The sequence below is a fragment of the Punica granatum genome, chromosome 1 (assembly GCF_007655135.1).
Source record: "Punica granatum isolate Tunisia-2019 chromosome 1, ASM765513v2, whole genome shotgun sequence".
In the NCBI taxonomy this organism is placed as follows: Eukaryota; Viridiplantae; Streptophyta; class Magnoliopsida; order Myrtales; family Lythraceae; genus Punica; species Punica granatum.
In genome coordinates, this window is record NC_045127.1 from 12180888 (window position 1) to 12196911 (window position 16024).

At 36.0% G+C, this 16024-nt stretch overlaps 2 protein-coding genes and 1 long non-coding RNA gene across 3 annotated transcripts; 2 read left to right on the forward strand and 1 right to left on the reverse strand.

Moving 5' to 3' along the window:
- The first annotated feature begins 4916 nt into the window (after nt 1-4916).
- LOC116203399 (glycine-rich cell wall structural protein-like) lies at nt 4917-5735 on the forward strand. Its single transcript, XM_031535104.1, has one exon. It carries the CDS (start codon nt 4917-4919, stop codon nt 5733-5735), a length of 819 nt encoding a protein of 272 aa, XP_031390964.1.
- Nucleotides 5736-11687: 5952 nt separating this feature from the next.
- Nucleotides 11688-14167, forward strand: LOC116188804 (GDSL esterase/lipase At4g16230-like). Its single transcript, XM_031518279.1, has 5 exons — nt 11688-12373; nt 12456-12586; nt 12792-13037; nt 13134-13389; nt 13625-14167. The coding sequence occupies exons 1-5, from the start codon at nt 12121-12123 to the stop codon at nt 13846-13848; spliced, it is 1110 nt and encodes a 369-aa protein (XP_031374139.1). The 5' UTR covers nt 11688-12120; the 3' UTR covers nt 13849-14167.
- On the reverse strand, nt 13467-15929 carry LOC116188815. Its single transcript, XR_004152284.1, has 2 exons — nt 14007-15929; nt 13467-13853 (listed from the first exon to the last, which is right to left on the reverse strand). It is a non-coding gene; the product is annotated as an uncharacterized LOC116188815 (long non-coding RNA).
- Nucleotides 15930-16024: the final 95 nt, after the last annotated feature.

The following is a 16024-nucleotide window of genomic DNA, read 5'->3' on the forward strand; positions in this document are numbered from 1 at the left end:
GGAGAACTCGGGGGTCCAGATGAGTATTACCTTTTTGAAGCACTAAAACAGGGAAAAGTGACCAGACCAGTTGTTGCCTGGGATAGCGGAACTTAGCACAATTGTTCCCACTTCATATGAAGCTTTCGAGGCTGCCATTTAGGAGGCATGTGACAAACTGGTTAAGGAAACAAGATGTTCCTTCTCTAGTTAATACACTAAATTTGCTCCTCTTTGACAATGTTCAGTATCTCTTAATTTCTAGATTGAAGAAGGATAAATAACACCTGTGAAGTCACCCCTCCACGGATCCCTTAGGATCTTAACATTGCGATTAAGAGTGGCAAAGCTCGGGGCCCCACTCATAGTATTTGCACGATTACTTCAGACGATAGAGGTACATTTGGGAACAATGCTTGTTATAATTGAATAGTTGGATGATAAGATACTATGATCCTCATTCAGAAGTGCCACAACATTTATCTATCTGGATTAACCTCTCAGGTGAGGAATAGCATTTGTCTACCATGGCTTCCATGTTCCCGGCGCTTGCAACACGCTACTAACAATTGGTCCTCAATTTCATGGTGCAATTGATGATGCAGCTCGACACCTCAAAGATGCTTATGACAGTGTAAGATGGAACTCTTGCTGTGCATTTGAGCTGTTGGACATGATAATGGTACTTTTGACATCAACTGCTGACAATAGAGCAAGAAGGGCATTCCTGTCCCTCGAATCGGGCCCGGTGTATAGAGTTTTTTTATAATTCTTCCTGGTTTCAACTGGCTTCCACATTTTAATGGACTGAAATTTCCATTTGCTTTGTGGGAAAGGATTTAGAGGGGAGACAACAGAGATAAAAGAGTTGAGCCTGCTCCATTGGTCTAAACGAGAAAGCTTTGATTTACATTCTGATGCGTTATGATTCCATCTTATCCTTACTGTGATCTTCTGTTACTTATCGCAATATTAAGTGGGTCTAATATTAATTGAAATTTATGCAGACGGATAATAAGTAAGCAGCGTTACCTTTTCACTTCATCATCCAGTTCTCTCATTGTGCCGGCCTGCTCTTGATTTGAGCTGCTCATCGAATGAAATTTACTCAGTGTATATGCTTAGAAGATTTTCTTTTTCTTCCTATGGTATTGCCCTACTGAATTCCTGGTTGAACCTGTGAACACATTACTGGATCTGGTTCTTAAAATTATTCACTGTGATGAATCTTGTTCTTCGATTGTTAGAAAGTAAATTGCGCATTGTGCAAGTGTATGGAGATCTAGTCCACAGAAGGGAGTGCGAGAGTGAGATCAGTGCTCTGTTCCTAGAGATGGTTCATTGCCCAATATTTATTATTCATCTATAATATGTGTTCTGATCGACTCAGCTCAACTAACTAAATTTCTGCCCCAGTGTTTTCAGGCATGCATTTGACCAGAAGAGGTTGAAACAGCGTCTGTACCGACATCCGCGGGAGGATGTTCTGTCCACCGAGTGAAGCACACATTGAAAACCATATCTTGCAACTTTGAACTGAGTGTTTTTTTTAATGAAATTTCACCGTACCTGTTCTTTGGCACCAATTGAATTACTTGTTTGTAATTTGTAAGTATGAAGTGGCGAGGAATGACAATTGAGTCGATGAATTATTGAACAACTCATTGTTTCCTTTCATGATTCTGTTCTGGAAACGGAAGTAGTAATGGGATATCTGCAATTTTTGTTATCATAATTTTGGCTTCAATCATTCTAGTTGAGATCCAATGATCAACAGTAGAGCGGAGTAAACTCAGTATTGATTGCATATCTATAACTCTGCAATAATTCTGCAGCTTTAACGGTGAAACGGTTAATTATAAAGTGCCAAACAATTTCAGGCAATTCGATCAAACTTTAATGAGTCCATGTTAGATCCCAAGCCTAAAAGAGGAGACCTATTTTGATCAAACTCTCCAAGGCTTGTCTATAAATGGTCAGTATGTAGACATCTCAAATGGTCAATTCTCAATAGTCGCACATGCACGTGATCCTGACTATCGACTTAAATGGATGTGTCTATAATCAGTAGGACAATGCAATCAAAGTAACTCCTCAGTTGTTGTATAAACATGTGATCCTGAGTATTGATCAATCTTGTCAATGGGTTAGCTTTCTTAGGAAGCTTAGTAAATCATTCATCTAAACTGTTACGCATTGTTGAAAAGATTCCCAGGAATTCGGTGAAGAAGTATGTTTTGATATTTCTTATACGTACTCTCTCTGTTTCTGGTAAATTTCTCATGCTTTGCTGCTCGGTCGACCCAAGCCGAAGGTCAAGCCCAGAAATCCAAGATTGCCTACACCTGTTCAAGTTTAGAGCTCTCCATAACTACACGTACATCAAATTCCATGACCTACAGTTAGAGCATTTTTAGTGTAATACTAGGTGAATTCGCGCGTGCTGCGCGGCCGCCCTTATCTATTAAATGTTATGAATATTAAATATAATAATTTACTAATTTTCTTTACATGAATATTGAATTAATTATATTGTAATATGTAATTATAATTTTTTTGGTTGCTATATAAATTATAAAATATAATTCTACGATCTCTATCGTATCTTAAACTTATATTTGACAAATATTTTATTTTTCCAAGGAATTATTCTAGTAATTATCTTAAAGATTTTAAAAATCATACTTATTTTTATTTAAATTTATATGGTAGAACAAATATTTTTTAATTTTTCAAACATAATAATTAAAAGGGAATAAGAATGGCTATCCAAGAAAGAAAAGTGTAATACTGCCACTATTACCGATTGGACAAAGCCGATCCACTAACATAGAGCTCTTTACATCAACATTTATTGGGCAGTATTTCAATGAAGGTATAATTATATATTGAAATTACTGAAAGTGTTTAAGCCTCCTTCATGAGGTAAATATTTCAACAAATTGATTGAGAATTTTTATTTCTTGCATGCATTAAGAAACCCTAATTTCATGAGAAGTGATAATTTAATAAATAAACCAATTTTGTGTTGAAAGAAAATATATATTTAGTAAAAAGTGCAAACATACCTCTTCGTCAAGAAAATCATGTCAAAATTAATGATTTTGTTACTCCTTGTATTCACGGCATCTCACACTTTTGTAAATTTCACTCTATTTTGATGTATATTTTTTAGATTTCAATTTTTTCATCATATAATAAATCTTTGTAGCGCCTTAAAATCTGCAAAATTAGATATAGAAAATATAAATAACAAAAAAATTAATTATAGTCACATGTGAGCATGAATTTAGTCTTGCCTAGAACACACTTCATCAAGTTTAATGGAAGAGAGAGGTCATAGTCACCTTTGCTCACGTTGCACACCAGAATGTTACTCTTCTTTAAAAGATTCCAGCAATATGTTCAATTTCTGATTTTTCGTGAGATATATGTATATATATAAAGATTAGAAGAGTCAAATCGACATATATAATCTACATATGTTTTTGTATATAATTTAATTGGCATATATATATATGTATGCACATATATGCAGGCGGCATATATATGCTCTATATATTAAACAGCATACATAATCTATAAACTGCACACATATGTATAGTAGATATATGCAAACCACATATATATAGATTATATATAAAATCTTGCAAACGGCATATATATGCACACATATAAGCAAACGCTATATATACAATATATGCATATAATTTGGACTCTATTTCATTCTATATAATTTATATATTGGACTATATTAAATTATATCTTGAAATTCTTGACTGCGCATAAGTCTCTTTCACGAAGTAATCATACAAGAATATAAAAGATTTCCTAAATAACAGCTAATTAATCATAATTTTCTGAAAAGCAGCTAATTAGATCTCATCGTGTATACAGTTGCATAATTAATCATAAAGAATATAAAAAATTTATTGAATAGCATTTAATGAAATAGTCTACTAGATATTATGTTCTCTTGTATATGTTTTATTGTGCTATATACAAATAACATATATTCTATGGTATAGTTAATATAAAAAAATTTTTAATACATAAATGATAATGTGACAAAGTAAGAGAGTTCCGTTTCTTATTTTTGATGATGTGGCGAGAGAATTGAATCCGTGCTTTGTTTATATATATATATATATATATATATATCTTTGTGTGTGTGCGTGTGAACAGATTCAAAGCTGGTTTTAGGCTAACTATATTATGAAGACGATGAGGTCGGTAGAAAAGAAATTGGCATTACTATTATTATTGGTATTAGTTATTATTCTGTACATCAGATGATCGATCGAGTAGTTGAGGAAATGGGGAACATGCAATTTATGAATTCACCGGCCTTTTAATTCTTCTTTCCTAATTGAGTTGAAATTTGCGTGCCTTTGCATATAGTAAAATGTTGGTACTCAAGAGAGGGTATACTGTATTGACGCATCTTTCACCTGATAATCGAGAGGCTTCAGTTTCGATATTCAGCGGGATTACCGGTACTCTTTTATTTTAATATAATAGGTTCATGAGTTTTCCTTATAACTGAAAAAAAAAAAATCAAAAGTCCACAGTTGCATGTGGAATTCTGAGAAATTAGATCTCAACTACTTGCATTAATGCAATTCGTATCACATTCGGGAAATATCATTACTGCTTGATCGCAGTTCAGTAGACTGATCTAATCTGTCATATCGACCGACGGGTTTACGATTTGTATAGTGGACCCTACATGGGAAAATTGGAGACGCAGAGGTCATTTGAATAATTGACAACTATCTGTTCTACAAGATCTCACGTTAGCTGAGACCAGTGGATAGTATCTTCTCAATCCATTTTGTAGCTGTGTGCCTAAACTATAAATAGGCCTAGACCTCATAGCTCTAAGCACTAAGAAGCAAAGCATTTCTTGGTTTTGAGCTCTTCCTTGTCTTCTCAAAATGGGAAAACTTCGTAAGCATGTCGGGATATTGAGCCTACTCCTAGTGTTGCTCCTCGGTATAGCCGAGTGCCGGAGAATCGAGGAAGACACGTTCTCCGAAGGCGATGGAGGAGGTTTCGGCGGTGGGGGTGGTTTTGGAGGTGGAAAGGGGGGTGGTGGAGGATTAGGTGGTGGTGCAGGAGGAGGATACGGTGGTGGTGCCGGTGGCGGCGGCGGTGCTGGTGGTGGTTTCGGAGGTGGAAAGGGTGGTGGCGGAGGAATAGGTGGTGGCGCCGGTGGAGGATCCGGTGGTGGTGCTGGTGGTGGCTTTGGAGGTGGTAAAGGTGGTGGCGGAGGAATAGGTGGCGGAAAAGGTGGTGGTGCTGGTGGTGGCTTTGGAGGTGGTAAAGGTGGTGGCGGAGGAATAGGTGGCGGAAAAGGTGGTGGTGCTGGCGGTGGCTTTGGTGGTGGAAAGGGTGGTGGTGCTGGCGGAGGAATAGGCGGTGGAGGTGGTGCAGGGGGTGGCGCTGGTGGCGGCTTCGGAGGTGGAAAGGGCGGCGGAGGAGGCATTGGTGGTGGCGCAGGAGGAGGTGGTGGTGCAGGCGGAGGTGCCGGTGGTGGCTTTGGAGGTGGAAAGGGTGGAGGAGGAGGAATTGGGGGTGGACATGGTGGCGGTGCTGGAGGAGGTGTCGGTGGTGGCTTTGGAGGCGGAAAAGGAGGTGGTGCCGGTGGTGGATTCGGCGGTGGAAAAGGTGGTGGCGTAGGGGGAGGTTTTGGTGGAGGTGGTGGTGCAGGTGGCGGTGGAGGTTTCGGCGGTGGGGCTGGAGGAGGATTTTAACTGGCTCTGCTGCCTAAGCGGGCTGTTGTACTCTCCATCTTGATTTGCCAATAGGCTAAATGCCAAGTGTATCGGCAGAATTACGTATACGGTTCATATGTATGCCGATTAAGAAATAATAATAATAATAAGTTGAAGGATAATTAGATGTCCTTCATTTTAATTAGTTGATGTTTCATTTTCACTAAAGTTACTTTAGTTAAGTATCGACAATAAATTGTTCCGGCAGCACAGTCTCGTTAAATGAACATTTTTCTTTCGTGGAAAACTGAAAACGATAGACAACAACATTTAGATTGTAATTGTATGGATGTGTCATCCACGATCGACCTAGGGGAACGATAGGAACTAATCCAGCATGTACGTAGTCTAACTGTAACCTCATATATACAAGTCCCTTTCATTTCTCTCCATTTCCCTCTCCTCTCCCTTCGAACTACATGAAATCAATTGGAATGTAGAACCTATATTATACAAAACAAACTGGTGATAATGAGAAAAACTTGGTGGCTTAATTCTGTGGATGAAATCTTCGTGATATTTATTTCAGAAATGCTACTCCTGTAATCGACATTGTTGATCAATCTCTCTCAGGTCTCATGCAATATTAGTGGCATTAAATTAATAGACTAAAATCATTTATGAAAACGCATATTCTTCTCATAGTTGTATTTTGCATTCGTTATTAAAGTTTCGGTATAATACATTTTATCAAAACATAAAACATTTATACAGAATTTTTTTATTTTCAATGATATTTTTTTTTGTGTACTCTAGTATTCGAAAAGTGGATCACAACAAATCTAATTCGAACCGAGTTGGTACAATAATGGGGTAAAATTCTCCTAGTATGAATTTTTTTCATTCACAAAACTCGAACTCGAGATTTTACTTAAGAAAAATAAGTGTTGAACAGTTTGAATCAATTCATATTAGTTATTTTCAGTAATATTTTACCACAAATTTGAACAGAATAAACACCATCAAAAGTTCATGAGAAGGGCAAAGGCGTAGTCTATATATCTATATCTATCTCCCTATATATCCAGTAAAAGCAAAACAAACCGTGCAATGCAATAGATGATCTGCTATCAATATTTTAAAAATAAATGTTACTTAATATGCAAACATAACAAACAAATAATTCTACCAAAAAAAAGTAGAAATTATTATTAACCTATGTACATCTATATATAATTATAAAAGCTAATGTAACTCACCGGGTATGCCATGTTGGACATAGATGGCTCCTGGTCGAATGACTTCTAAATTACAACTAATCATAACACAATAAATGACATGTTATAATTTCGTCAGATATAGTTTCAAAAGTTCTTCAATTACAGAAGTCAAAGAGTCATTTTTATATGTACTTATGTATTTATATAAAAGAAAAACTCACTGATTGTGGATATACAATCTCATTATCTTTCACAATAACAATATAGAACGTATTCTATCATATGAACCTATGGATCTCCCATTATTATAAAAGCACAAAAATATATATCTAACACACTATTCTGTAAATAAAGGTCTCGACCTCACAAGATAAACATAGAGACTTTATCAAAATTGCATAAGACAAAAAAAAAAGAATAAAACTCACTTCCTCCTGGACAAGTTTAGTCACAAATAAACGTTTGTGTTACTATTTCTTTGGATTATATCTAAAAAATCTAGTCCACTCGTAAGCGTAGGCCTTTCGACTATTATATATAATAAATAGAACAAATTGGCTAGAATAGTAACAATCTTTATAATAGTAAAATTAACAATTAACCCTACAATTATTTTACAAGTTACTATTGTAAACTATACATTTAAATAATAAATGGAAATTAAAATTGGATATTAGAATAATCCCCCTTAAATAATTAAGCATATATATAGAAATTATTACAAGTCACCAATTATATGAATTTGTTGCCAAACAATACAAATATAACATTAAAAAATAAGGTTGTGAAACAACAATTTAAAAAAATATTAATAACCTCGAAAAGCACGACATTTGCACTTTTTCTAAATATAGCACGATTTTTGAATTAAAGGAAGGGGAAGAGGCCGATAGCGATGGTCGCGGCGGTAGCCAACACCCCCCAAACGAGGTCGCTGACCATAGCAGAGGTGGCCGACAATCTTGATCAGGATGGTGATCGCCGCAATTGGGGCCCCACAAACGAAATCAAAGGAATCCCAAAATTGGGGGCTTTTCAATTCTATTGGTGGGGGCATCAATTGTGGCCACCACCCTCCCAATTGAGGTGGCCGGCCACCTCTGCTATAGCCGGCAACGTCGATTGGAGGGGTGGTGGCTGTTGTCGTGGCCACCACCACCGGCCCCTTTCCCCCCTTCCTGCAATTATGCTTCTTTCTTTTTTAATTTTTTTAGAATTATTTTTAATTAAATAAAAGCATGTAGGCCACACTAGTGCAATTATGTTGTGTCACGTTGTACCGTTAACGCCACACCAATCGTTACTATTACATTTAACGGAATAATTAATGTCGTGCTAGAATCACAACTAATTCTAAAGGTCATGTCTTTTTGTAGTATTTTTCAAAGGTTGTGTTGTATTTAGGAAAAAGTACAAAGTTCATGTTTTTTCTTAAGTTATTACCCTTTAAAAAAACTAAAAATAAAATTTATAAATGTGAACTGAATTGATCAGTATGTGTAAATTGGGTATCTCTAATATATTCATGTACTTTACTGGTAATTAAAGGAGGACGGAATGCATTTTAAATAATATAATTTACATGCAAATAAGGGACTAAACATCTATTATATCATATAATAAAAATTTTCTGCAGTGCATTTAATGCAAGAATCATTTGAAAAATTACTATTGCACATGTTTTACTGAAACAATAAATACGCGTGTGAAAATAGATGTTTTTGAGTATAATTATTTAAGCATATATATAAATTATCACAAACCACTATATTTATGGCAAGAAAAAGAAAAAGAAAATTTGAAAATAAGGATTTGGCATAACACTATATAAAAAGAAAATGCAAAATAAAATTTATAAATCTAAACTACATCGTTATGTATGAACTAAATATTTGAATCATATTCATACATTATATCCGCAGCTGAATCAATATATAATATATATAAAATAAAATAATCACTTGCGAAATTGTCATGAAATCAAATCTTGTTGGAAAATAACTAACTGATGCTATTCATGGAAGTTACCAAACACAATTATTACAAGACACGATTCTATGAAATCATGGCAAATGTAAAAATAAAAATTCAGCATTTTGAAAATATTCGTTTCGTAAATGTGCAAGGTCCAGTTTGTATGTATCCTAATGCAATAGTTGTAATGAAACTGTATATTGTATTAACAGTTACATAGAGAAATTATTTGTGCTCATTTATTAGTTATTTATAAGTTATCTTTTATTATATTAGGCTTTTGACTTTCTTTGTGACAAAAAAAAATAAGTCGTGTTCATCCACCGCTTAACAACCCTGCTGAATATTTAATTTAACTTAAATAATCAGGCGGGTCCCCGAATCCATTTTAAGGCTTGTCCGACTGAGCAGACAGTTTTAAGGTAATCAATAAATTATTTGTATAAGGATTGGATTGGCTCAACATTATACAATAGACCTCAACAAAATCTCCCACATTAATTTAAAAAATGAATCCCCCCAACAAGACCTGGTGAAGAATCATTTATTACGTAGAGATGGGCCATCACTTGCACCGCAATAACTCTATATCCATGAATTATAGCTCTTTCAACGCTTTTGCATGTGACATTAGGCCTCGTGCGAAAATTTCTTCCGCACCCATAAAATCTATAATGATGAAAGTCAGCGTACCATGTTTGATGTGAATAAGTGGAAATGATCTAGCATTACATTAGACATTATCATGCAGTTGCTCGTGAAGAAGGCCATAGGGCCTCGTTCAAGAAAAGAATTTCTTGTCCGATTTTAATATCTACAAAAATCGAAATTGTGGAAGCCTTTAGACCTTCTATTGCGATCCGATTCGTTATTTCTTATGCCGCTTCGAGATTAAGTTATTCTTGCTAAATAATTTACGTGCTTTTTAAACAAAGTGAATTGGGGAGCTTCTGAGAAACGCCTATTCTATTGACCGGACAATAATAGTAGTAGTACTAATAACAACAATAATAATAATAATAATAATAATTTCAACAAAAATGCATCATAAACCAATGGGCAGCTGTCTTTCTCTGCCTCAGTTTTTTCGGGTTCTGATTGATTGATGATCATTATATTATTATATTTTATGACATTGAGTCAGACCTAGGAATAGCATAGCAGCCAAGTTGAGGCAATTTGTTTTTTATAGTAATGCAATTTATTATGCTGAATTATTTATTTAGCATTCACTTCTCGACACGTGAAATCCTCTGATTTGCAGTTTGAGGAGGCATTAGGTTCGTTGGAGGTTGTATGAAATAAATATTTTCGAAAACTCATCCTATTATAGTCTCCAGTGTAAAAAGTACTTATATTATTAAGCCCTTATATTTCTAAGGATATACTACCAAAAAAATAAACCATAAACCCTTCTGAAAACTATATAAGTATAGTTCACATTCATACTTAGCTGGAATAAAAAAAATAATAATTCACTTCTCATTAGTAAAATTTCACGTGCCCTTAATTTCTTTTAGATTTTCATATACGATGTTTTGTTGGATCCCACATATTTTTGCAAGTGTAGAAATTATTTTCTAGAGCAATTAGCAGTTATATTGTCTCTTTTTTTGGTAGGCAATATAATATTGTCTAATTTTTTAATCTATGTATTTGCCTTCAATTTGCCATAATCTAATTTCTATACGCCAGAGAAGAATCGCATAATAAATACAGTAGTATTATATATATTAAACTCTTTCATGGTGATTATATTATATATAATCTCATAGATTCTCGATAGACATAATTATAATCATTCAATGGCGTTGGATGTCTCCTAACCAATCTATCCTGCATTTGCTTGACAAGCGAGTTGTCACTAAAAACAACCTCACCAAAGAAGAATCTCCAAAGACGATTTAGAGTGCCTTTGGATTGAGAGTTGAGTTGAGTTGAGTTTTGGTTTTAATTAATTTGTAATGATTATATTGTTGAATTATGAAAAAAGTGTGAAAAAGTAATAAATAATTGAGAAAAAATAATGATTAAGTAATGATTGTGTTGTTGAATTGTGAAAAAGTAATGAATAGTTGAGAAAATTTAATATTAAAAATTGAATTGAATGGTTAAAAATATTTAAAAAATAAAAAAAAAATAATGATTGTAATGTTAAATTGAAGATAAATGAAATTGAGTTAAACTTTGTTGCGAAAACAAACAAACCCTTAATTTTCATCATGTTTACTTTTCTCAGTAGGATTCATAACATTAGTTATAGGGGAAATGAATAGGAGAATGAGGAAAAGATTATAAATGATAGTCTAAATTATTTCATTAAGTTAAAATGACTTAATGAATAAGTAAAAATTTTTAACTTAATGAAACAAGTCATTTTTCATTTATCAGTGTTTTTAATTATTCACAAAATATTTTCTTATCCTTATTATTCATCTCATCTTCCTATACATTTTATTCGTTAATGAATTAAGTGTTTAATTTTTGATCACTTAATTTATTAAACACTACATTAGGTTACCTTCATTTATTTTAGTTTAGATGTATTTTGGCTTTGGATTTACATGTCTCGCTCCACGCAAGTCACACAGTGTCTTACCCATACTTTAGACAGTTATTGTCATCTGTTTTTCTTTTCTTTTTTTTTTTAAATTCTTTTAGATTTGCATTGGAAATCTAAAATTGTGGAATTTTTTAGTTTCATGGATTGGTTCTGATTTTTGCTGCGGCATTAAATGTTTGTTTCTTCTATAAAATCCAACACAAAAGGGTCTCTCATCATCTCTGCCTTCGCCATTACTATTCATCTATCTATTCGATTCTTCTTCTTCCCCACTTCTTGTTTAGTCTCTTTAATTTGGACGTTTAAACCTTCCAATAACGATTTCAATTCATTTTGATGTCGCATTCCTTCTCAATTCTCCCGTTCTGAAATTAATTAAGAAAGTCTTTGTTTCGCGTTATAATATCTTATTCATCCTGTAACTACAAGCTTAACTTCACTCTTGCAGTCAAATCCTTTTGAAATATTCGTGACTCTTATTTGATTTAGTCGTGAGTACTTTCCTAACACTCGATCGGGTTACCGTATTGGGATTTATCCAGATTCACATTCTTTGATGTGTTTCTCTGCCAATATCCTGCAGAAGCCGTGGTATAGCAATTACTAGTTCTATCTTATTCATCTTTCATTGAAATACATAATATACACACATATATACACGGTTCCAATGGGCACACCATTCGATAGACAAAACACAGCTCGGGTTGTATTTACGGCCTCGGTGTTCTTGGTTTTGCTTGGGATTTGCTTGGGTAAGAAGCTGGTTCCCGCACATTTCATTTTTGGAGATTCCTTAGTCGATGCTGGGAACAACAACTACATCGTTTCACTCTCCAAGGCTAACTACATGCCCAATGGGATCGATTTTGGTGGGCCTACGGGTCGGTTCACAAATGGGAGGACCATAGTTGATATCTTAGGCAAGTCTGTTTACTGTTCAAAATCGCAACTGTTTCATTGATTAGCTTGATCTTTCTATTAAATGGCCCCTTCGTGTCGCAGGTGAAGAACTGGGATTCAAAGATTACACTCCTCCTTACTTGGCTCCGACGACAGTTTGGCCCGTGATCCTGGAAGGCGTGAACTACGCCTCTGGCGCAGGTGGAATCCTTAATGAAACTGGGAAGCTCTTCGTAAGCAAATTCTCACAACTTAATCCCATTTTTCATGCTCGGCGCATTTTATCTGACCTTTGAAATTAATTAGCAAATTATTGTTGTGAGTTTTTTAAGAGCAGCTTCGGACTTCGGGCATTACATCTGACGGCATCCACAAAGCGATTGTTGTGTTTTTGGGATTTCCAACATTTTAAGGTTAAAAGCTACTCTCTGCTGGCAGGGAGGTCGAATAAACTTGGATGCACAGATTGATAATTTTGCTAACACGAGGGAAGACATAATTTCAAACATGGGGGGACCGGCAGCTCTTGAGCTATTCAGCAAGGCTCTCTTCTCAGTCACAATCGGTTCGAACGACTTCATAAACAACTACTTGACACCAGTCTTCTCAGCTGCAGAGCAAGCGTTCATATCTCCCGAGACTTTTGTTGACTCCATGATCTCAAGATATAGGCTTCAACTTACGGTAGATACTATCATCCCACGGAAGTTTTTGGTATTTTTACGATAAACGGAAGTTAATGTCATTACTTATATGTAGATGTTGATGAAATGATTGCAGAGGCTTTACGATCTGGGTGCAAGGAAGATTATCGTGGTGAACGTGGGACCAATCGGGTGTATCCCGTATGAGAAAGATACGAATAAAGGCGCTGGAGATCGCTGCATCGATTTCCCAAATGAGATGGCTCAGCTGTTCAACGCCCGATTAAGAGACCTCATACCTGAGCTTAGCTCGAATTTGGATGGGTCGAACCTCGTTTATGCGGACGTCTATCGCATTGTGGATGATATAATCGAGAACTACACTTCATACGGTGAGAATTACTTTGTCAAATTCTCTGGTTTTCTGTTTCTCTTTTCGTTTTCGAAGAAAATATAAAAGACAGCCAAAGGACGTGATCGATTCGATATTTAATTAGGAAAACCGTAAAATTCATCGATTAAATGTTTCTCAAAAAACAGGAAAGTATTCTTAATCAGAAGCCGAGAACCAGAGGCGTTCTTCAAATTAAAGGCAAAGCCAATAAGAAAGTTGAACCTTCTGTGCAGGATTTGAGAGTGCAGACTCATCGTGCTGTTACGCAGCGGGTAAGTTCGGGGGTCTGATCCCTTGCGGGCCGTCTTCTAAAGTCTGCCCGGACCGGTCAAAGTTTGTCTTCTGGGACCCTTACCATCCATCCGATGCCACAAACATCATAATCGCGAAACGGCTAATGGACGGGGGCACGGAAGATATATACCCGGTGAACTTTCGGCTACTCGCTGAATCTTAACTGGCCTGTCATCAACTAGAAACTGATTTACCGGAAGGAGATGCTGTGGGCGATTGGTCAATCAAGTAATTGCATACACATACTTTATGACACGACAGAGTGAAATCTTTTAAAGGAGAAAAGAATAAGTTCTACCTAGATTAGAAATGATAAATTACCTGGAGGTTTGATAAAGAGATGAAATTGAATGGGTAAAGTGTAGCCATTCACTGTCCCAGACAAGCTAGAACTGCAACAACAATGTGTGACCAAGAGTGAAATAACATATAATCAGATTTATTCGATGTTACATGAGAATTTGACACAGAAAGTTCTTTAATTTTGGTAAGTATCATAGAGCAATTCATCGATGTAAGAAGTCACTCATAAATTTCAACTTGCATATATCTAAGCTGGGGCTTTAGAGACCATCAAGAGCAAAGGGATCTCCGAAGTGGATCTCATGGAAAAGTAGATCTTGTGGTCCGTCGGTTGTATTCTGCAAAGCTTTTTTCAAATTACATAAACTGGGAAAGTCTTATCAATTTCCACCACATTTTATGTTAAATGAAAGATTTGATAACATGAGACTATTCCTCACGCGTCCTCTGAGATTTTAAAGAATCTGGAGGGCCCTCTAAGCACCGGGAACGGAATTGATCACCATCCTGAAAATGGGGTCTTGCAGAGCTTATGAAATTGAAGATCATTTTTCCGGCCAATCAAGAAGAGTATTAGTTCTTAATCCAATCCTTTGCATTAGGGAAAGATAAGAAAACATAGTAACTTTTACATCATAACAAAAAAATTATAGGACAGAATCTACAAGAGACTTGCGACTCGGCAAATAAAAGAAATAGAAAGTAAACAAATTTAGAATACGATAGTCGATTGAATCATTAATTGAGATGGTAACTATTTATGAAAAGAGAATGAAGCATCAATGCCTCGATCAAAAGAACAGTTCGATATCCGCTATGCAAGAAGAAGATTCATTAAAAAAAAAAAAGATGCCTATAGAAACAACCCTTCAAAAAAAAATCTAGCATTTAATGTTGCAAACATAAAAGCAAATTGAAATATAATTAAATGTATGAACACATAACCTTGCAGAAATAGATGAAAATATACTTGACCATGGAAAACCGGTTTCACTTAAGAAGCAGAAGCTAAATACTAACATTGATAGAATTGGAAATAACTGTGAGTCTAACATGATCCATTTCCAGCTAAAAGAGATGTTCAATGTGCATTTCAGATTGCGCTAGTCAATACGACACCCAACAATAACATTAGTGGCAAGAACACTGACAGTCTAGATCAAAAAGTCGAGGCTACAGGCTGCGATGACTTAAATTAACTGTGGTCGAATAATATGATGGAATATGAAAATATAAGAAACATTGGGGCAAAAGCAGTTAAAACTGATGAGGGAACAAACTGGGGGAACCTAATAGCCGCCTGTGAGGAGATTCACCCACGCCCTACTGGATGTGGCGGGATTAATGTACTGTCGTTTTTAAGCGGCAAAAGGCAAGGAGGGTACTGTGTATGCCTGTTGTCTCGGCAATGTACGGGTGGGGGGAGAACTCGTCAACAATGGCTGGCAGCAGGTTAGCGGGGAATGGGTGGAGATCATTTTCTCTTTGAAGGAAGGGCCTGATGTCCGGCGTTGTAGAGGTCCCAATAAGTTTGTATGGTGAATAACGAGCAAGAGATGGGAAAAGCCTACTTGTGATGGGAACCACTGGCGGTGAGCAATCAAAGGCCACATTTCGGAAGTGGGACTGTGAACATGCATAAGCAGCAGAAGAAATGGAGCGCTGTCTCTCCTAGAAATCCTCTCACTCTGGCGATGCTCATGAGATCTCACCGGAGGAAGCGAACGAGATCAGGAGGAGAACACAGCGCATCAAAGAGAAGAACACGGGGCGGAAGGGAGAGGCGAGAGAGAATGGGAGAACAAATCGCGGACAGAAGGAAGAGGGACGTGCAGGGGTGAAAGGAAATTGAAAGGCAACTGTGGTTGTTGTACCGCTGGCAGCGGAACAAGTGAAAACACAAGAAAGAATGAAAACACGACAGCGAGATTTCCATTTTATTATATAGACGGTATTATAATCTTTTTTAATTGCATGAATGTTAGGTGGCTTTTGATAGAATAAAGTGACGTTTTATAAATTAAGGGTTCAAAAAT